General features: G+C 57.0%; 1 protein-coding gene across 2 annotated transcripts in view; it reads left to right on the forward strand.

Annotated features, from left to right (window-relative positions):
- The window catches only part of ENG (endoglin), a 56461-nt gene extending 35480 nt beyond the window's left edge, over positions 1–20981 (forward strand). For both annotated transcript variants that reach the window (XM_039506444.1, XM_039506445.1), the window contains 11 exons: positions 485–650; positions 1584–1722; positions 2706–2880; positions 3739–3881; positions 4190–4330; positions 8647–8685; positions 11147–11260; positions 13646–13900; positions 14669–14729; positions 18231–18326; positions 19189–20981. In XM_039506444.1, coding sequence (XP_039362378.1) covers positions 485–650; positions 1584–1722; positions 2706–2880; positions 3739–3881; positions 4190–4330; positions 8647–8685; positions 11147–11260; positions 13646–13900; positions 14669–14729; positions 18231–18326; positions 19189–19307 — 1448 coding nt within the window. In that variant the 3' untranslated portion in view covers positions 19308–20981. The remainder of the gene's footprint in view (positions 1–484; positions 651–1583; positions 1723–2705; positions 2881–3738; positions 3882–4189; positions 4331–8646; positions 8686–11146; positions 11261–13645; positions 13901–14668; positions 14730–18230; positions 18327–19188) is intronic.
- The last annotated feature ends 735 nt before the right edge of the window (positions 20982–21716 follow it).

A 21716-nucleotide genomic window follows, 5' to 3' on the forward strand; every position in this document is an offset into this window, starting at 1 on the left:
TGTTAGTGCAGTGGGCTTCCTCCCAGCAGTGTCCTGTCCCTGCCAGCTGGCAGCTCAGCAGCGGGTGCTCCCTCGCAAGCAGCGGTGCGTGCTGAGCGCTGCCGGCAGGAGCTGGCTGGGAGCTAGTCAAGCACCAGCTGAGTGGATAAAGGAAGAAGAGGATGCTATAGACAAGACTCCTCAATACCAAATGGTACCGCTGAGAATCTCAGTGCCGTGTGTGTCTAAACCCAGCCGCACTGACGCTCGTGGAACGCAGGGAGCGGTGGGCCACGGCGCAGCAGGAGCTGTGTCCATGTCTACCAGGGCTCAGTATCTTGCAGCGTAGCAGTGAGGGGCATGGGAGCCCGAGTCAGAAGTCCAAGGTCCGTCCCACACCCTGGCCTGGAGACCAGGCCCCTGCGAGGTAGGGGAGGGAGGTCACTGCAGCTCAGCAGAGCTCCCCATGCTGGAGCATATGGATGATGTTTCTTCTCTCGCCCAGATGCCAGCAGCCCAGAGAACTGCATCGTGCAGCCTGGCTTCAATGCCCGGCGGTACCTACAGGCCGAGTTCTTAGTCCCAGAGGTTAAAGGCTGCACCCGCCCCGGTGCGAAGAAGGGGAAGGAGGCTCACATCTTGCGCGTGCAGCAAGGCCCAGCGGAGACCAGGTAATTGATGTGCATTCAACCCTGACCTCTCTTGAAGGGGGGGTCGGAGCCTTCTCCGCGCCGGGCCTCCCCAGCAGAGTACGCCTGAGGCTGGCGGCAGGTTCTTCCCTAGCCGAGGGAGGGGTGGAAAGGGGGCGCCTCGTACAGAGGCAGCCCCAGTCGTTGGGCCGAGAGCCGCACTGCGGGTTAGCTAAGCTCACTGTGCTGCCAGGCGGTGTCTGCAGTGGGACTTCGCTTAGGGAGCCCCTCCCCCCAACACACACACGCTGGCTGGGTCCCAGCAATGGGGCTGAGGGCCTGTCTCAAGGCTCGGCGCAGGGAGAAGTTGTGCTGGTCAGAGGGTGGGCGGCGAGGCTCGAGGAGGGATTCAGGTCTGTGAGCTCTGGGGACGGAGCTGCGGGTGTCGGGGATCAGTGGAAGGAGGAGGATGGATAGGGGTGATTTGGAGGAGGGTTGTGGTTTGCTTTGCCTGTTGGCAAGCGCCCAGCAGCGGTAAGAGTGCTGGGGCGGGGTGTGTTCTGGAAGGGGATGGCACCTTGTCAGGGCCCAGGCCAGAGTGTAGAGCGGTGTGGGGTATCTCCCTCTTTGATGGAGGGGGACAGCCCCTAGTTAAGTGGGGGCTTGGCTAGGGAAACTCTGAGGCCAGTGGGGTGGGAGCTCTGTAGGGCTGGGAAAGGTGTGGAGGGTCTTGAAAACCACCCACGCTAGCCAGTCTCCAGTGATTCCTCTGTGTGTGTGTGAGGGACAGAGCGAGAGGAGCACGTGGCATATTTTGTTGTTGGCAAAAGAGGCCCTGAAGTTGGCGGAGGGCTTGTTAGCAGAAGAGGCCTGCTGTCGGAGTCTTTGTCCAGGGGGCCCAGCTGTGGACTAACCATCGGGGGAGGCCATGTTGGTTCATGAGCCCATCGGTTTATTCTGGGGTTTGCGCTGTAGCTCTCAGCCCGTGGAGGTGAAGGTGACCGTGGTCTGCCCTGAAGCAAAGCCGCTGCAGGATCTGGAAATACTGCTGCTCCTCCAAAGCCAAGCCAACGTGACCTGGAACATTGATACGCAACGCACCGTGAGCATCATGGTAAGGCAGGAGAGAAATGCTGATCGAGAGCTCATAGTTCCGTGATGCCTTTCAGTTCAAAATGTTCACGGGGCGGGAGGGCCACCCCACCTGAAAAGCAGCCACCTCTGGGGTGGAACACAGCAGTTGTTTCAAAGCACACAGCCATGCTGCAGAGCAAGCCGGGATGGGGAGTGAAGCGTTCTGTGTCCAGCTGAAACAGCAGGAGGAGTTTAGGGAAGCAGAATGTAACTGAGTGAAAATCTGGCCAGGGCAACGGGCTCACCAACCCTACTCTGTGACAAGCATCCTGGGATGTTGAAAGGCTACCAGGGGCCAGGACCTCTGGTCGGCACTCAGACGAAAGGTGGTACCTGCCAGCAGCACAGAGGTTAAAGTAAAAAGGAGGGGGAGGGAACCCAGCTTCCCCTCGTCTCCCTGGGTTGGGCAAGCAGCGCTCCCCTACAGCGCCCCATCTCTGGCTGGTGCGGTGAGAGCGCCCCCTCCTGCTTTGATCTATTTTAACCATTAGTGCCACCTATTGAATCCCCAGTGCTCCACAGCTGCCTCTTTCCAAGTACCAGCCTGGCCTACTGCAGCTTGCCTGGGTCCTGCCGGGATCCCGGCATCAGAACAGACTGGCTTGTCCTGGTGACTCTCACACAGCTGGGGCCCTGTTCTCCCAAAGCCAAGCTTTAGTTTTGCCAAAGGGGCTTCATGACACGCCGGGCGGCTGTGCCACGTCACCACGCGGAACACCTGGGCTCCTGCAGGCTTTGTCCTTAGGCTGGCAAGGGCTAGAAAGGCTGCAGAGGAGGCACCCGGTTGTGCCGTCATTGAACCTGACTGAAAAATGACCCCCCTCAGCTTCCGCCAGGTCTGTGATTGCTCGTGGGTCACAGACAAGCTTGCTAGCAGCCACCACCACCCTCCAGCACATCAATTCCTGTCTTCTGTATCTCCCTCCCTCCTACTCCTCTCTCCTCCCTCTTCTCCCTCCACAGGCGTCTGGGAAATACCGGATCACCACATTCCTCTCTGAGCTATTGGATGAGAGAGTCCTCCCTGACAGCGAGCAGGGCCTGATCGGCTTGGCCCACCAGAGAGGATTTGATGACATAGCTTCATATACGGACATCCCATCTGCTACCCACGTGACCCTTGAGCTGCACAGATGTGGTGAGTCTCTGCCCAGCCACTCGACTCAGTTGTCAGCCAGGCTCTGAGGGCAGGTCTACACTGCAATTAAACGCCGGTGGCTGGCCTGGGTCAGCTGACTCAGGCTCACGGGACTTGGGCTGCAGAGCTGCTTAATGGGGGCATAGACATTCGAGCTCAGGCTGGAGCCCAGGCTCTGGGACCCATTGCGGGGTCTATGCCTCAACTAAACAGCCCTGTAGTGCGAGCCCAAGTCATCTGACATGGGCCAGCCAGGGGTGTTTAAATCGCAGTGTAGACATTCCCTAAAGGCCCCACGGGCAAAATTGCCAGGTGGCTCAGGAGGTTGGGAATGGGCTGCCGAGCCTCCCACCCCCGTGGTCACTGGCTCAGATCCAGGTCAGCAGTCGCTAAGAGATGTTGTCGTCTGGTGGCTGCTTGGTGGCCTCAGCCCAGATCCCAGTGAGCAAGTGTCCACATCAGAAGTCGCACGAATTGTTCCCCTTATTGGCAGCCTCAACAGAAGTGCCCGGGATTGGCTGGGCCATGGGCACTGAGCCCCCCCGCCCTCAAGAGATGGCTCTCTCCAGCTAAGGCCCATTGGCGGGGCAGCGTATGGGAAGTTGGCCCTGCTACTGCCTGTGCCGTACCTGTTCTGAGCATCAAGATAACTTCACTCTCCAGAGCTCAGGCTGGCCCTTTCCCCAGCACTAGATCAGCCCCTCTGGGTTCTGTCACCACCTGCATTGTGAGGGTTACTCTTGAGTTTGCAAAGACGTCATCCCAGTGAGTTAAGATACCAATAGCCTCCCTCCGCTGCCGAAGGAAATGAGCCAGTCCAGCCCCTGCCCAATGCTGTCCTGATGTTGATTTCTATAGAACCAGAAGTGAAGACTCCACCACCAACAGCTGCACAACACCTCAAGACCGTCAACATTGTTCAAACATTTTTCAGTCTGCTCCCACCGTGGAAGTGCACAGACGACTCCATTGAGATAGTTGTGCCGAAGATGAACTTAAAGGTGAGTGGCTAAGCTGAAGAGCACGGGCTTGAGAAATCACACGCTCCGGACAGAACTGTGGGAACAGAACTGGGACCTGGGTGAAGGGGCTCAGCACCTTCCAGAATTGGGCTTTGGGTTTCTTCCTGTCTCCAACATTTGGATGCTGGGGGTCAGAGGGTTCTGCCTTACTCTGCCCCTATGGAGGTGGGAGAGAAGCAACAGAGGGCCCAACCACATGTTTTTCACAAGCAGGGGGTGCCGGGGGGGGGCAGAATCTGGGATGCCGCCTGTAACAGGTGATGGATACACTGGTATCTTTCTCTTAGGATTTAAATGACTACATCACGGATATCACATTGCAAGACCCTCGTTGCAGAGCTGAACAAAACCAAACTCACTTTGTGCTGAAAAGGTATTTGGGGGACTGCCACACCAAACTGGAGAGTGGAATTCTAGCCAGGAATAAGGTCAGTGATAGTCCCACATGGGGCTAACGTCTACGTTCTTATCCATGTGAACGGCTTGGTGTTACCGTCTGCCCCACCCCCAGCACACTGATTCCTGGTCTGTTGCTCAGAGATATTGCCCCCCTCCCTGCCAGTGCAGAGATTCCCGCTGTACAGACTCACCAAGGTATTAATCTGCCGTCCTCGTTTGGGCAGAGATTTCAGGTGTATTTCACTGAGACTTTGTCACCTTCAGGCATCAAGGAAAGTCCTGGTGTATTTCACAGCATGGGACTGTTAGAACCCATTTCTGCCCCCACTGAATGCATGTTTGGCCAGTGTCTTCAGTGGGAGTGGACTCAGGCTCTTAGCCACTGGCCTTCCAGCAGGTATTTCACTTAATTCCAGCCCCCTTTTCTAATGCATGTTGGCCTGATTTTCAGAACAGCTGCTCACCAATAACTCTAATATCAGACACTGTCAGCCGTGGGTGCACGGCACTTTTGAAAATCAGGCTAAGTCTTAATAATCCTGCTGCGGGCCACTCAGGTAGCAGGATGTAGTCAAGGCGGCTTGCGCGACATGCCAGTTCAGATTCTCCATTTCAGCAGCCCTGCTGTTAGATGGTTCATGGGTTTGCACCTTGCCACTTCCCCAACCCCAACCCAAGGGGTGCGGCTTTAGGCTCCTAGTAACTGTGGAAAAATCAGATTTGGTCAAAATGAGGGACTGGGTGGGAAATGCTACCTGCTAAACAGCCCTTGGCTGTCTGCTCTGGCTTTGCTAACGGAAGTGACATTTGGGCAAGTAGCATGAACTAATCACATTGCCTTCCTGGGATGAGACCTACATGAGCTGTCATTCATGGCAAGTGACCCCAGCTGAGCAGCTTTAGACAGCTAAGGACCATGGCAATTTTTATTTATATAGTGGCATAAACAGGGGCGGCTCCAGGCCCCAGCACGCCAAGCGCGTGCTTGGGGCAGCATGCCGCGGGGGGGCGCTCTGCCGGTCCCCGGGAGGGCGGCAGGCAGGGTGCCTTCGGTGGCATGCCTGCGGAGGGTCTGCTGGTCCCGCGGCTTCGGTGGACCTCCCGCAGGCGTGCCAGTGGAGCCACGGGACCAGCGGACCCTCAGCAGGCACGCCTGCGGGAGGTCCACCGAAGCCACGGGACCGACGAGTGGCAGAGCGCCCCCCGTGGCATGACGCCGTGCTTGGGGCGGCGAAATGTCTAGAGCCGCCCCTGGGCATAAATGTGCGTACATGTCTATTGCCCTGGAAAGCTGCCTCCCAAAGGACCCTGCCTGCAAACCCCAAACACTCACTCGCAGGAGCCGACTCTCACTTCATTTCTCTATAAGATGCACTCAGTTTTTAAGCAAAAAAGCCGTTGTTTTTATCTGCCTGCCAACCCTGCAGTCTGACTGCACCTTGGTCACCATTCTCTTGCCGATGCATGAGCCAGGAATAGCCTCCAGCTCCCTCTCTCAGCGCTGTATGGATCTGCATGGCTGTAGTGTCTCTTTGTCACTAGAATACGCAGATATGAGTCTCTCCATGCTGGGAGCAAATTGGCTGAGTAAGAAGGTGCCTTTTTTGCCTTGTGTTAAAGATATGGATCCAAACTGGCCTGTTAATTAACAAAGGTGTGTAAGGAAAGCCAAGGGCTGATGTCCTGAGGAAGGTGTGAGGCCCTTAAGAAAAGAAGACAAAGCCTTAATGCCAGTCAGAATTGCCATGGAGTATCCATTAGTATCCATGGAGTATCCATTTAGCTATAGTAACTCCTCACTTAATGTCCTCCCTGTTAAAGTTGTTTCGTTGCTGATCAATTACAGAACATGCTCCTTCAAAGTTGCGCAATGCTCCCTTATAACGTTGTTTGGCAGCCACCTGCTTTGTCCACTGCTTGCAGGAAGTTGGAGCGAGCTTGTGGGGGCTTAGAACCAGGGTGGACCGGCAGCCCCCCCATCAGCTCCCTGCTCCCCTAAGTTCCCTGTGCAGCAGCCGCCCAGCAGGCTAGCAATTGCTGCAGTTCAGCTGTCCCTCCCTCCACTGCCATGTGCTGCTCCTGCCCTGTGCCTTGGAGCTGCTCCTAGGTGCCTCCTGCTTGCTGTGCGGGTGTGTGTGTGTGTGTGTGTGCTAATGTCAGAGTGTCCCCTCCCCCCTGCTCTGCCCCCCGCTTACCCCATCTCCATAGAGCGGGGGTGGACATATCCCACCCTCTTCCACCCTCTGACTTCACCACCTCAACCAAGCTTCACAATCATCAATGCTGTGTACAGTATTAAATTGTTTGTTTAAAACTTATACTGTGTGTATGTGTATGTATATATATATATATATATAGTCTTTTGTCTGGTGAAAAAAATTTCCCTGGAACCTAAGAAATTAGGTTTTAATTTACATTAATTCTTATGGGGAAATTGGATTCGCTTAACATCGTTTAGCTTAAAGTTGCATTTTCCAGGAACAGAACTACAACGTTAAGTGAGGAGCTGCTGTAATGGCATACAGAGTACACTTATAAAGTTTGTGGATAATACCAAGCTGGGAGGGGGTCACAAGTGCTTTGGACGATAGGATTAAAATTCAAAATGATCTGGACAAACAGGAAAAATGGTCTGAAGTAAATAGGATGAAATTCAATAAGAACAAAGGCAAAGTGCTCCGTTTAGGAAGGAACAATCAGTTGCACACATACAAAATGGGAAATGGCTGCCTAGGAAGGAGCACTGCAGAAAGGTTTCTGGGGGGTCATAGTGGACCACAAGCTAAATATGAGTCAACAGTGTAACACTGTTGGAAAAAAAGCGAACATAATTTTGGGCTGTATTAGTAGGAGAGTTGTAAGCAAGACAGGAGAAGGAATTCTCCCGCTCTGCTCCGCGCTGATTAGCCTTAACTGGAGTATTGTGTCCAGTTCTGGGCACCACATTTCAGGAAAGATGTGGACAAATTGGGGAGAGTCCAGAGAAGAGCAACAAAAATGACTAAAGGTCTAGAAAACATGAGCTTTGAGGGAAGATTGAAAAAACTGGGTTTGTTTAGGCTGGAGAAGAGACGACAGAGGGGACCTGATAACAGTTTTCAAGTAACTAAAAGGTTGTTACAAGGCGGATTGAGAAAAATTGTTCTCCTCAACCTCTGAGGCTAGGACAAGAAGCAATGGGCTTAAATTGTAGCAAGGGAGGTTTAGGTTGGACATTAGGAAAAACTTCCTAACTGTCAGGGTGGTTAAGCACCGGAATAAATTGCCTAGGGAGGTTGTAGAATCTCCGTCATTGGGAATTTTTAAGAGCCGGTTGGACAAATACCTGTCAGGGATGGTCTAAAAAATACTTAGTCCTGCCTTGAGTGCAGGGGAGTGGACTAGCTGACCTCTCGAGGTCCCCTCCAGTCCTAGGATTAGTATCAATAGCAATTTCTGGTAATGACAGGCTAGGCTGGGCAGGTACCCAGTACCAATGTCCATTACGTCCGTTAAGCCAGTGGTTCTCAAACGGGTCCAGGGCCCCTTGGGGGGGCTGCAAGCAGGTTTCAGGGGGGGCCGCCAAGCAGGGCCAGAATTAGGCTCGCTGGGGCCCAGGGCAGAAAGCCGAAGCCTGAGCAGTGTAGCTTTGTGGGGGCCCCTCTGGCATGGGGCCCCAGGCAACTGCCCTGCTTGCTACCCGCTAACGCTGGCCCTGGCCTTTGTATGCAGAAAAGCGGTTGTGGCACGGGTGGGCCGTGACGTTTTTATTGCATGTTGTGGGGGGGGGGGGGGAGCCTCAGGACAAAAAAGGTTGAGATCCCCTGTGTTACGCAGCTAAAATGGACTCAGTCGCTTCCAGAACTGTCCATGTGTTTCACATCACTCCTAGGCAATGCCAGTAAAGGACCAATCTTCATCGGTGTGTCTCCAGCTGCCCATGGCTCCAGCAGGCCGGGGTGCCCCACCCTAGCCCAACCGAGTGCCAGTCACTAAGGCCTGATCCGGTGAGGTGCTGAGAATCCTCACCCCCCCATTAGCTTTGTTGGAGCTTGAGGCTGCTCAGGACCTTGCAATAGCAACACCCGAACTTGCAGACAAGTAGGCCGCAGCTGCCATTTTTGTCTTTAATACAGAGGCGGCGTGCGGAGACTGCAAGTCCCAGCATGCAAAGCTGCACAGTGAACCCAGTGGCTAGAAACCACACCATCTTCTGGACTTTTCATCCTTTTCTACCCCAAATGATTGGCTCCCACCTTTGAGAGATGCTCTTCGGGAACCAGGAGCCAGCGCACTATCTGCTGCATCAATTCAGTGAGCCATTCACCAGAGTCTCACGTTCTTTCCGTTCTCTTTGTGTTCCCAGCTGATCCTGACACTGGCTTCATCGCTGGAGAAAGTTGAGGTAAGAGGAGTTGCTTGTTTTTTAATCTCCAAGTCTCCAAGCTGTTTCCGAGAGGAGAAACGGGGCTGGAGCGTTTCCTCCGGACAGCCGGAGTCCCAGGCTGTGATTCGGGAGGATTCTTTCCTTCTTTTCTTTCTTTCATTCACGCTTTGCTCCTCCCCACTGCCCCAGAGAAATCCAGGTGACTAGGGAATAGTCTTCCTTCCTCCCGCCCTGATAGGGGATTGACAACAAAACCTGCCGGAGGGGAAGTGAAAGCTACAAGTGATTGAGACGGCTGAGTTCTAGTGGTGCAGCAGAGAGCAGCCCTGTTCCAGGGGCCGTACAGATTTCTACCATCCTGGGGACTGACTGGTGTCACAGATCCCAGCGAGTGCCCCCTTCCAGCCACTCGTCAGGACTGCTGCAAGGGGAATCTGAGCCCCTGCTGTTCTGGATCCCCAGTGTTTCAAGCCCTTGGACCCTGAATGGAGTCCAGCCACTGCCCCAATCTCGGGGTCCCTAGGCATGCTCTCAGACCGCAGACCCTGTGTCTGGCAGCCCCGTCTGGGGGCTGGAACCCATTATCCAGCTGCCTAACCGCTCTGGGCACGGCCCTGACCCCGGTAATTAAACACACCCCTCTTCCAGAACTTCACCGTAAAGGCGTGAAGCTTTGGGTTTACAGTTTCTCTCTCTCAGGGGCATGCAGTTGTGACACAGTCAACACGCACACACATTGCCAGCCCAGCACTGGCAGGCTTTTTGCCTTGGATCATGCAAATCACAGGCGCATCCAAAACAATAAAACACCCTAAACGCCATGTCCCTCCCTAGCTCGGCCTGCTCCTGTGGGCCTTGGGGGATCACCTGTGTTCTGGCAGGCCAGGGCTGCCACCCTTTGCCTACCCCGCCCCTGCCGCAGCCTCCCACCCTTCATCTTAATCTGGTGCAAACTCTCTCCTAGTCGCTCCCCATTCCCCCAGGGTGAGTCCCTTTAGAGGCTCCTGCTTCTTTCGTTCTCTTCCCGGTAACTTCCATTCCTCTCAAACCCCCTCCCTTCAGACAAGAGGAGCCAGCTAGACCAAACCCATTGTCCCGAGGTGTTCGCCTTTGCAAGGCGATGGTTGAATGTTGATCACTTGCTGTTGTCTCTGGCCTGGCAGAGACATAGAATCACAGAATCATAGAATCTCAGGGTTGGAAGGGACCTCAGGAGGTCATTTAGTCCAACCCCTGCTCAAAGCAGGACCAATCCCAACTAAATCATCCCAGCCAGGGCTTTGTCAAGCCTGACCTTAAAAACCTCTAAGGATGGAGATTCCACTACCTCCCTAGGTAACCCATTCCAGTGCTTCACCATCCTAGTGAAATTGTTTTTCCTAATGTCCAACCTAAACCTCCCCCATTGCAACTTGAGACCATTACTCCTTGTTCTGTCATCTGCTACCGCTGAGAACAGCCGAGCTCCATCCTCTTTGGAATCCCCCCGCTTCAGATAATTGAAAGCAGCTATCAAATCCCCCCTCATTCGTCTCTTCTGCAGACTAAATAATCCCACTTCCCTCAGCCTCTCCTCATAAATCATGTGCTCCAGCCCCCTAATCATTTTTGTTGCCCTCCGCTGGACTCTCTCCAATTTTTCCACATCCTTCTTGTAGTGACACCACCCCGCTGACACCTAGGGATCCGCACACATACAGGCCTTCCACCACGCACGAAAGCAGACAGGACCCCCCAATCGTCACCACTGGCTCAGGAGCTGGCAAACTGGAAACTTGTAGCTGGCTGCCACCTACCCCGGCTCCCCGCTGATTGCCAGGTTGGCCTGCCCAAGGGTTCCTCAGGATGTGGGACCTGGAGCAAGTGAAGCAAGGAGAGGCAGGAACTGTCTCAGGCAGGTTCCGGGAGCCCCATTCCTTGAGTCACTGGCCAGGACAAAGCAGGGAGGGACCAGATCACCCCTGGGGCGATGGCAATTTCACCCTCACTTCTCTGCTTCCACATCTCTCACCATGGAGCAGGATTCCCCTGATTACAATGAACCAAATACACAATAAGTTCTCAACAAACTGCACTACACAGACACTCACTCTTGAATAGCCAGAGAGAGGTCAAAGGTGAGACTAGGAGCCAGATGTCTGAGTTTCTGGCATGACTGTTGCGGGGGGTGGGGGGGTGGGAATTAAGGTTGTAGCCCTGTGGGACGCTGCATCAGGAAAAAGCACCGAGGTGTGTGTGTGGAGATATCAGTTGTCACTGAAATAATCTGCCCTCTTCTGAGGTATTCCTAAGGTGCCCATCAGTGCCAGGCCTAAGGGCTGGCTCTGGGAGCTTAGATTTCTGCAGTGGTGCTCATGGTCCGTCAGCGCAAATCCCAATACACCAGGCTGCACCAGCACCTGTGAGCTCCCAGTGCCCTGTGGAAACCCTGTCAGAGCGACAGCAGCCTGGAGCTCAGCCCTGTCTCCTTCTCTCGCAGGTGCCGTTCGAGTGCAGCCTGCCACTGGAGCTCCGTTTGCAGCTTTACCGGACCCAGGACTTCAAGTGGCCTTCTACCACCCTGCTGGAAGTCAACAAAGCTGCTTACATCCAGGTACTGGGCACCTCTCCCGCCTTTGCTGGGCCCGGCTGGCGCCAGGCTTGGCTGGGCTGAGTTCATGAAGCCGGGCGAGCAGCTAGAAGGCTCCAGGCCACTTGGAGAGTGGCTTTGCCTAGCCCATCCCTGTACCTTGGTGTGTTTGTTCCCTGCTGTGTCCGTGGAGTGAGGGATGCCTTGGGAAAGGGGAGTTAATGCAGGAGCCTCTTAGCCCTAGAAATCCCAGAGGAGCGTTGCGACTACAAGTCATTTGCGGCCCTTCTCGAATGATTCCCCCGGCGTGGCAGGCTTTGGCTGAGAGAGGCCCAGGCCAGCACTCACTGTCTGGGCTTAAAACCAAGCGTTAGAGGCATTGGCCTCTGGCTTCCTACAGACACAAGAGCATTTGGGACAACCCGCCCTCCAGTGCGAGGGGGGAGTGCCGTGCCGGCAGACCCGTGCCAGCCCAGCCCAAAGTAGCCATGTAGACGTGGCAGCACTAGCTTCGGTGCAGGCGAGCAGCACGCGTACGTACCCTGGTGCGCTTGCACAGCCCGTGCTGAAGCCCACACCGCTGCATCTACGCTGCTGTTTTCAGTTGTGCTCGCGGGGGTCTGGCTGCACAAACCACAATGCACCTTGGCTGAGGGTGGAGACATTCCCCCGGCTAGAGAGTGTCGCTGTGTTAGATGGAGACAGACTGTGCCACAGAATGACCCCAGTCAGACTATGCCTGCGGGTATATACAAGGTACGGTACCTTGCCCCAGTTAGGCAGGTACAGGGTTGTAAAGGGTTTAGCACATTGAGTGCAGGGGACTGGCCTAGAATCAATGACCTATCAAGGTCCCGTCCAGTCCTACACTTCTATGATAATCGGGTCTCGGATGACTCAGGCCTAGGTCTTAGTAGAATGTTTTGTGAGAGTAAAGATGATAACATATCACTGAGCAACCTGGATCATGTCAGAAGGCTCTGCCAGAAACAGAGCCGTTGGCTTGGTGTCTCTCTTGTTTCCACATCCTGTCTGTAAGCATTTGGGCCTTGGTGACGGGTGCTGATAGCTCATCGGGGCCTTCCGGCTGGGGGCAGGTAAATAACTTGCTTTCCTCTCCGCTGTTCTCTTTGCGCCAGGATACACAGTGCGTGTCAGACAATTGGCAGGGAACTGGTTCTCTGATTCCAGATGGTTCGGGCTGGCCCCTCCCTCTCCGTCCACAAATCAGGTTTAGGGGTCAGTGTCTATCAGGGCTAATCACTTTTCCCAAACAAGGTGGCTCCAGCCTCTTCATGTGGTCATAGCTTCCTGCTCAAACGCTTCTGGCTCAGGAATTCGGACTGTAGATTTTCTGACCGTTTATCAGTCAGATGAAGGGTTGTCCACAAACCCAGGCTGTGCAAGCTCTGCCGGCCATGTGGCTGTCATCAGCCTGACCCAAAGCCCAGAGAACAAGGGCAGTCGTTGGATCCGGCCCTTACAGCCCAGCGCTGTCTGAGCAGAGGGATCAGATCCAGGCCAGCTACAGCTGCACATTAAACGCTGCAGTTGCAGTGTGGGTTCTGGTACACTGGCCCAGACAGGGAATTACTGAAGCCATGTTAGAAACCCAAGCGTAAGGCAGTGGACTAACTCGGCAGGCAAAAACAATGTTGTGCAGTCAACAAAGCCTTAATCCCCAGGGGTGATGCTTGTAGCACGAAAGCAAAGTCTCTTACCCTGAGGAAAGCTCACCAGTGTGGGGTTCAGCTGTCCTGTGGTCACTGAGCGTGGAGCGCCCCTGACTCAGCAGCATCTTCCCCTCTCTCACTGTCCTGCAGCCAGACCACAGCCTTCCCCTGGAGCACCCCCCGGTGCCGTGGGGAGCAGGTAGCCTCTGCAGATTCCTTGGGAGGTAGGTACCCAAGGTTGGTGTCCATGGCATGGTGGTGGCTAAGGTCTCCAGCATCTGGCCCACCTCCTGCTCTCTCTGCTTTTCATGGTACACGCACTGCCTGCACCCAGCATTGTTTGGCAGATCCCCTAACGCCCACGCCTTTGACGTGGAGGAGGAGGATTGCTGTCTGTGCTGGTGACAGAAACCCTGCCAGAACTCTGCCACGCCAGTGGTGGGTAAATGCGATTGGAGTAGCCCCGTTCTGATCTCAGTGCGGACAGAGCTTCATTGCGTCCAGGGCCCATGCCTCGGAGAAGCACCCACCCAGGCCTGCGGGTGGTTGTACTCACCCAAGAGGAAGCTACATCATCAACTGGAGACTGGGGACTGGGGCTGGCTTGCCCCCTTGTCTTCAGCTGGTACATGGGTGGATCCTTTGGCTTCCTTCCCTGCCAGCCCAGATCCGGAGATGAGGTACAACCCCCGAGACCTGCTAACCGAACTCCTGTTCTCCTGCTGCCCCTCTGCAGGTCTCGTTTCGGGCTGACATTCCCCAGACATTCCTGGAGGTGAAGGAGTGTTCTCTGCAGATTGCTGCTGAGGAGCCTCAGCAGCTCCTGATCCAGCCTGTTGCGCCACTCGGCCAAGCAGAGACCATCCTCGAGCGGACAGAAGCCACTCTGGGCCGGGAGCTCCATCGCTTCAGCTTCATCTACAGCCCGGCTGGGGGAGGACCCTTTCCTCCTTGCGCCACCCTGTCGTGCCGAGTGGCCTGGCATTCCAACGTGAGTGGGGGGGGTCGTCTCCTTCACGGGCACCCCCAGGAGGCCTGGTGGCGTGACCCTGGCCCAGGACCCTTTGCCGTCTGTCGAGCGAGGAGGCTGTTCCCACTGCCCTCGCCGGGGGGCAGGGAGGCACCACTGGGAGGGTCCAGGGCTTCCATTCCCGTGTCCTGCTGGCTGGCTGCTGACGTGCAGCTCTCTCCCATTCCCGACACCAGACGACACACACACAAGGCTGGGTGCAGGTTAACGGGGCCTAGCTCTTGCTGCACCGCCCTGCCGAGCCCAGAGGGGTTTGCACTGGATCGCAGGGCGCAAACTAGCCTCAGTGTCCCTGCCTCCGGGCCTCTGCCGTAGCCTTCGCACGGGGCACAAGCTGGGGGTGACGTCGCCTCTTTGTTCCCAAGAGCAGCGGAGCCGTGGCCAGGGGCGCGTAGTGCACCTACTGCCCAAGAGCCCCAATGTACGTTAGAAACAGGAGCGGGTATCCCCATTTACAGGGGGAGAAACTGAGCCTCCCTGGGTCACCTGGGCACTGCTCCTGTGGCAGAGCCAGGGATAGAATCCAGGTCTCCTGCCTCCCTGGCCTGCACCTTAGCCACAAGGCCAGGGGGTCTCTTCCCAGGGTGATGCCATGTGCTCACCCCTCCTGCTATAGCCTTGTGACCAGCTGCTGGGGGATCCGTGCGGTACTCAGGGCTCTCTCGCTGGGCGGGGCAGAGATGTGCGCAGCTCATCTTAACCCTCTTGGGTTTTTTCTCAAACTCACAGGGCAGCACCAGCGTGGAAACATTAGAGGTGACGCTGCAGGACACCAGACCTCCACCTTCCAGTGAGTTCACGATCTCCTTGTCATGTCACGTTGGGTCAGAGCTGAGAGCTGGAGCCAAGCCACACAGTGAGGGTGGATCGGCACAGAGCCCGGCCTGCCCGTTCGTTAGATTGTCCCTGGTGGGGGTCCAGGCACACATGTGGGAGCAGAGAGTGTCCCATAGTCCTTGCCGAGTTTCAGTTCGATGAAGGATCTTCTGGCAGAATTAGCGCCTTCCCTCGGCTGGAGAATGGGAGCTGGGTTAATGGGGACGGGGGTGAATAGACAGGAGAGAAATACCAGTTCAAAGAGAAATGTGGTTGCACCTGTAGAAATGGGCTGTGGGGGAAGGCGTGATCGCAGATGGGACGCCTTGTAACTGGGAAGCAATGCCCAGGGTGCAGTATGTTCCTCTCTGAAAGGGGAGGCACTTGAATGACCGTGAGACGTGGCAGAGCTGCCTTGCTAGCATGTGAGATACGGACGAGGCTTCGTGCGTGGAACTCCACAGGCCAGAGGCTGGTGGGAGCCAGCCTGAGAACTGGCCATTGCAGGGTGCATGGCTTGTCCAGGCTGCAGCAAGTGAGATGCCTTCATCCCGGTTGGGGCTAGGAGGAGAGGGGTCGGTCTGGCCCTGAGCCCAAGACGTAACACAGGCTTTTCCATGGAGCCGTCCTGCGGGCGCTCTTATCAAATTCCTGGCAGCTTCCTTCTGCTTTTCTTCTCGTCATTTCTCCTTGATCTGCATTCCCTGCTGTGGCTGTTGTGACAGAGCCGTGCGATGTGTCAGCCGGTCTCCCTAGAGAGGGGCTAGGGGTTGCGGCCGGGTCAGGCGCTGACCTACAGGAAGCTGTGTACAGTGACTGTGCACCAGTTGTCTGCGCAGGATAACAGGCTGCGGGGGGCGGGGAAGGGAAGCAAAGTTCTGATGTGAGCCAGAGCCCATGTAAACTTGTCTTGGTGTGATAGGAAACAGTCCAACTTGGAGAGGACGCAGTCAAAAGAGCCTGGTGGCAATTGGATGCAGTATCCTTTACTTCCTGTCCCAAACTCTTGTGGAGCTGTTAAACAGCAGCCGTCTCTCACCCCAGAGGTAGCTGCATTTCACTGATGTGTGTAGTGATTCCTGTCGCTAGCATTTGTAAAGTGACTTCGGGTCATTCTGAACGAAGGATGCTGCATGGATGTAGAAGCATTATTAGTACAGTTTGGTGTTTGCATTTAGTACCAACCACTTCATTTTTATCCTCCCCGCAAAATCCTGGAAATCAGAATGTGTGTGGGAAAAGCTCTCGGGAGGAGTTGATCTCTAATAGACAAATATAGTGTGGCCAAGCCTTGCCATTTTAATGCAGTCGGGTGACGGTTAGAGTTTGTCTTCAAGCTCCAGCTCCTGGAGTCATAGGATGGAGGTGACAGGCTCGGCTTTCGTTACAAACCAGGACGTTTCTGGCCCTGGTGGCTGCAGAGAAAAGCTAGACAGCATGACTCCTATCATCTCAAGACCCAGCAGGCAAAGCCAAGACCCTGGAATGTGTTACTTTTAAGATCTCCTACTGTTTGGGGGGGGGCTGGCTCCTGATTTCTGAAGCTTTGGGGTTGGCAATGCTGCACAGAGCTTTGTGTGAAGGCAGAGTGCTGGTGAGCTCACTGGGGGCAGGAGCTGTGCCTGCGTGTGAACAGCACCTGGCATGGGGCAGGTGTGTCCGAAAAACACAGACTTGGGGATGATAATGGACAGGTGACTTCAGCCCCTGAGAAGCAGTTTCCTTGCATGCCAGTCTCCCCTGTCTGAACCTTCCAAGCAGCCGCGCGGGAGGCGTCCTGCTGATGTCTCCAATCGCGGTTATTTGTGCAGTCGCGCCATGCGAGGGAGCGTGGCCCGGCTTCCTGCCCAGCTGAATCCTTTCCAGGCAGGAATGAATCTTCAGCGCCATCCAAGAATGGATGATTTCCTGCTTTCCTCCCACCTTGGTCCCCTCTTCCTGCCTCTGTTTGCTCAGCTCCCCCAGGACAGCAGCACAACAAAGCAAGGAAAGGCTTTTGACACCAGCGAGCCCCGACTGGAATTTGCTCCGCACATCACACTCTCAAACACACACGTCTCACATCCCCGGGCGGTTTAATGAACGCTGCAGCCCAGAGACAGCCACAGGGAGGAGCTGCTGGGCTTAGCAGAGAGCTGCTCCCTCTAGGGGGGTGGAATCAGTGGCTGAGAGGAGGCCAGGAACCATTAGCAAACCAAACCGGTTTCTATCTCTGCCATTCAGTCTGCATCCAGCCACCTGAGCAAGGTGGGGTGTGCAAGGCACTGAGAGACCGTAGCAATGGTTCCTTGGCTGGGTGCTGCAGGCAGCGGTGGTGTGAATCTTCTCTGAGTCCGTATTGAGCCAGTGCCCCCAGGTGGCGGCCGTGGGGGGCTGTGTTGCTGGCATTGCTCTCTTTGGAGGTGAGGCACTGATGTCCTGAATACCTGTGCCCATGAAAGATCCCAAGGGGTGCGCCCTCCCCACTAGTGTTTAGTTTAACTACATTCAGCCTCATCTGGAATCCTCTGGGTGGGTTTCAACTGCCAGGCATTCCTTGTTAACCCGCCTGCAGAAAATCCACCATCAGCATAGTGTTCCTGTGCGCTGCCAGGCAGCTGCCACGCCCACGCCTAGAGGTGGCTGCATTTCAGTGCTGCACCAAGGTAGTGCTCAGTGCATTTTATGGCGCCGGGAGAGCCTGTCAGCACAGAGCTGCTCCACCCGACGCGCTGCAGTGGCACAGCTGGATCGGCACCGCTGCACCGCTGCAGTGCTGTTCGTACAGACACGGCCTAAGGAGAGGAACAAATGTCCAAAGCATGCAGCAGCTTGCAGGACCGCAGGGCAGCGCAGCAGGAGAGAGGCTGTGAGCCTGCTGCTTGCAGAGACACCTGCTTCTGACCATTTCTAAACACACACACACACCCCCGCGGCAGAGGGGCAGAGTCGGACTGATGCAGAGGGGCTGGGAGGCAAGGCCAGTTAAAAGCCATTTGCTTTGCTCTCTCTCGGTCTCCCTTTAACTGGTTAATTTCAGGTCACTGGCACGCTTTGGTCCTGCCTGGTGGGACTGGCACGTGGCTGCGCTCAGACCATTGCACAGCCTGTGAGCTGCCGCTCCAGCTCTGCTAGGGGAGTGGAGCCCTTACAAACCGAGCGTCACCTCCTTCCGCAGGCCTTTCAGCCAGAGCCGCCCCGCAGGGCTAACCCCTGCCCTGCTTATCGCCCCCGAGTTCAGTACCCACCATGGGTTCACCTGGGCCTGGTGCCTGCGTGGAAAAGGGAGGCTCTGGGGCAGGAGGCAGGGACGTCTCTTGCTGGCCCATCAGCAGTGGATGGGATTCAGTAGAGAAGTCCTGACTGTGGGCAGAGAGAAGGCTCCACAGTGTGTTAACTTGGCAGGAGCCAGGGGCGGGTGGGTGCTAGAGGGGAGCCCCCATCTGGGGAAACGTGCTGATTGCTTTCAATGCTCCTCTCTCCTGTGCGGATCCAGGCCTAGGGATAGAAGCAGTTGTGGGGATCACCTTCGCAGCGTTCTTAATCGGCACGCTCCTCACCGCGGCGCTCTGGTGCATTTACTCCCATACCCGTGAGTATCTGCTGCTTCGCCTCGTCTCTGCTCCCGTCACCCCAGTCTCCCTCCCTCTGCCCCACCCCCACCGCATGGTTCCCAGTGCCATGGCTTTGCGGGGAGCTCGGTCTGCTCAGCCAGAGCCGGGGTCTCTCCTTGGAGTGCTGCGGGGCAGGGGGGCTCCTCGGCTGGCAGGTGCTGGTCAGCTGTTGGTCTGCTCCAGGCTCGTACCTGCTCCAGGATGTGACGCAGCCTTCGTGCTATAGTGCTGGTGCCCAGCGAGAGACGCTTCGGGCCAGATCCCCAGCCCGTGCATCTGCCCTGTAGCCCCATCCCACCTCGAGCCAGGGAAGATGCTGGCATGTTGGTACAGTCCACCCGGCCCTTTTCCCGAGGCCTCCAGCGGGGCGCGAGGATGATTGTTGCTGGGGTGAGGCCCCGGCTCTGTCCGAGGATCTCACGGCTGCTGCTCCGGGAGCCTCGCTCCTGTTCCCAAGGGCAGAGCAGTTGTTCCGTCTGCCTTGCCTGGAAGCTTATCTGCAGAAAGCGCCAGTATCACAACAAAATCCTGCAGCCTGTCGCCTTCTCTCCCTCCTGACTAGGCCGGCCAGTCCCAGCGGGGACCAGCTGATCGGTTTATCTCTGGCCACTCAGGCCTTTTCCTTCCAGGGCCAGTGTAAACACAGGGGCAAGTGGCTTATCTCAGCACTGAAAGGGTCATGATTGGGCAGGGGCAGGAGGAGCCGCCACATGCTCCCTGTTCCCTCCTCAGCCCCTGACTGGCTGGGAGCAGCCCCTCTGGCCTCGCAGGGGAAATAACAACCCCTGGCGGGCGCCTGCCTAACATTTTCCATTTTTTCTGACATGTAACATACTCCAGGCCCCATGGCCAAGCTGCAGCCCGTCTCCACCAACGCCCCGGCCTCCGAGAGCAGCAGCCCCAATCACAGCATCGGCAGCACCCAGAGCACCCCCTGCTCCACCAGCAGCATGGCCTAGGCAGCAGGCCACCCGGAACCCCCACCCCTCGGGGAGAGAGGGGCTGCCCGGGAGCTCCCGCCCATGGACCTCAGCGGAGCCGCAGGCAGCTGAGCTCCCCGACCCAGGGACAGCTAGGGGGGAAAAGACAGTGGGGCCCGTCCCTCGTAGGCTGCTCCGCTGGACAGGCACAGCTGAGAGGAGCAGCCACAGCAGCACTTTTCGGGGAGCAATATGCCCACCCACGGACCCAGCCAACCCAAGGAAGGTACCAGCAGCATGGTACCAGGCCAGGCCACAGGCCGGGAGCAGGAGCATGAGGACCAGCCGACAGCACGTAGGGAGAGCGGGTGGCCCAGGGAGACTCACTTCTAGGCCAGTCGTTCTCTGCCCAAAATCCCTCTAACTCTCCCCTGCAGCTGTTCAGTGGCCACCTGAGAGGGGCTGGGGGCATCTGTCCATTTCCTAATGCAGAGATGGCCCACCCTGGATCCCCCCCCATCCTGCCCCCTTTGCAGGCTGCCCCAAGAGAGGGACCAAAGCCTGCCTGGGGTGTAAGGCCTGAACTCCCCTCACCAGGGTCCCCCTAGTCGAGGAGTGGGCTCGGCTTGTGCTGCCGCTGCCCAATTCCCAGGCTAGAGGTGAAAGGCCCCTGCTCACTGCCAATCCCTCCAGCTCTCCTGGCCCCAGCTGCAGAATCACCGGCTGCGAGAGCCGTGGGATACAGTCCATGAATGATGTGTCCACTCAAGCTCTGCTGTGAGCAACAGAGCATCTAAGTCAGCATGAGCCCAGCCCTTTCCCCGGGCTCAGCCGCAGCCAGTGAGCTCCGGAGCCAGCTGCTTATACCCAATCCAACATGCACCCTCCCCCCAATCCGCCTGTCAAGGCGCTGCCGGTCTCCCATCTTGTCGCAGGTGGGGCAGCTGAAATCAGCAAGTCCCCTAGTGGCACCTGGGTGCTCGGCCAGCAGCTGCGCGACCACAGTCAGCCAGGCAAGGGGGGGGCTCAGGCTCCCAGGCAGAGCTAGTGGGAGGGGCCAGACGGGGTTTTCCTGCTGGAGGGATTTGTTCCACCCCAGGCTGGTTCCTTGTCAGGGACCCACTCCCGCGGATCTGGGCAGGCAGTGGGGAATGATTCCTCTCCCCTGTCGCCCCCCCGCTGGAGCAAAGCCATGCCACTGGGCCGCTGGAAAGGCGTGGGCACCCGGAGAGCAAATAGGAAGCTGGGAGTCAGCTCCCCCCTCCCCACGGTCACCCGGCTGGGCGGTGGCACAAAGCCCAGGGCCAGGCAGTCGTGGCCCCGTTGGGCTGTGGCACACCCAGCGTCCCTTTCTGTATATACCCTGCTAGCCCTGCATGGTTACCCAGCGGCGGTGCTGAGGCGCGGCAGTTGCTAACGGAAGGCGGTCAGCTCTGTACCTTGTCTTTTTGTACCAACCCAAATCATTCAGGCTGGGGGGCGGAGGCGGCGTGGGAGCCGAGCTGCCTTCGGCCTGGCCGAGCGGGTATTTATGTGTGCGCCAGACACAGCCCGAGGGCAAGGGGGCGAGGCAGCCCAGCTGCTGGGCCCTGCCCTGCCTCCCCCGCCCCGGGGTTGGGTCCAGGCACCGGCAGGCCACCGCATCGCCTGGCCTTGGTCTGTAAATATGTGTAGTGACCCCGTGTAACCATGATCATGTATAAATAAAATGTGTCTTGGGTTGACCGGAGCCTGCGGAGATTATTCCTGGCCCTGCGCAGCACAGGGAACGGGCCCCCAGAAAGGCACCAAACAGCCCAGGCCCCTTTCCAGCTTTTCCTTGTTTATCCCGGCCCAGTCACAAACCACCTGCAGCGTGGCCTGGGGGAGCCTGCAACTGCCAAGGCCCACGCGCCCTCTCTCTGGGAGAGGCAGATGCTGTTCAGGTTTCCATTGCATTGTGCACAGGCAGCTGTGCAAGCGGCCGGCCCCCAGGAGCTGGGCTGGCCCAAAGAGCATGGCCCTGGCCCAGCCCCACTTCCACAACAGGAAACCCAGAGCAGCCGCCTGCTCCCCAAGCGGCAGAACGTGGCCCCAGGGGCGAGCTCCTTCCTTGGTCCCACGTGGCCTGCCGGGCTCACCCCCGCCCCAAGTGGCCCCGGGCTGCCAGAAAGGGCCAAGCTGCCCCAGGCGGGTGGGGGAACGGCGGAGCCAAAGCCAGCTCTTACGCTGAGCCCCGGGCTGGGGGCTGCCTTGGCTGCTGCTGTGGGAGATGCTGCTCCTGCGGGTAGCGCTGCTGCCGTCAGTCCCAAAGGCCTTGGGTTAGCCCAGCTCCCTGCCCCAGCCCGCAGCTCAGCTAAGCCACCTGGGAGCCACCCCCTGAGCAGAGCCCCGCCTTGGCCAAAGCCAGCCCAGCACCCCACTTCCTCCCCCGAGCGGCCTTGGCTGGGGTGCAGGTGCAGCAAGAAC

Source organism: Mauremys reevesii, linkage group 19, assembly GCF_016161935.1.
Source record: "Mauremys reevesii isolate NIE-2019 linkage group 19, ASM1616193v1, whole genome shotgun sequence".
NCBI classification, from domain to species: Eukaryota; Metazoa; Chordata; order Testudines; family Geoemydidae; genus Mauremys; species Mauremys reevesii.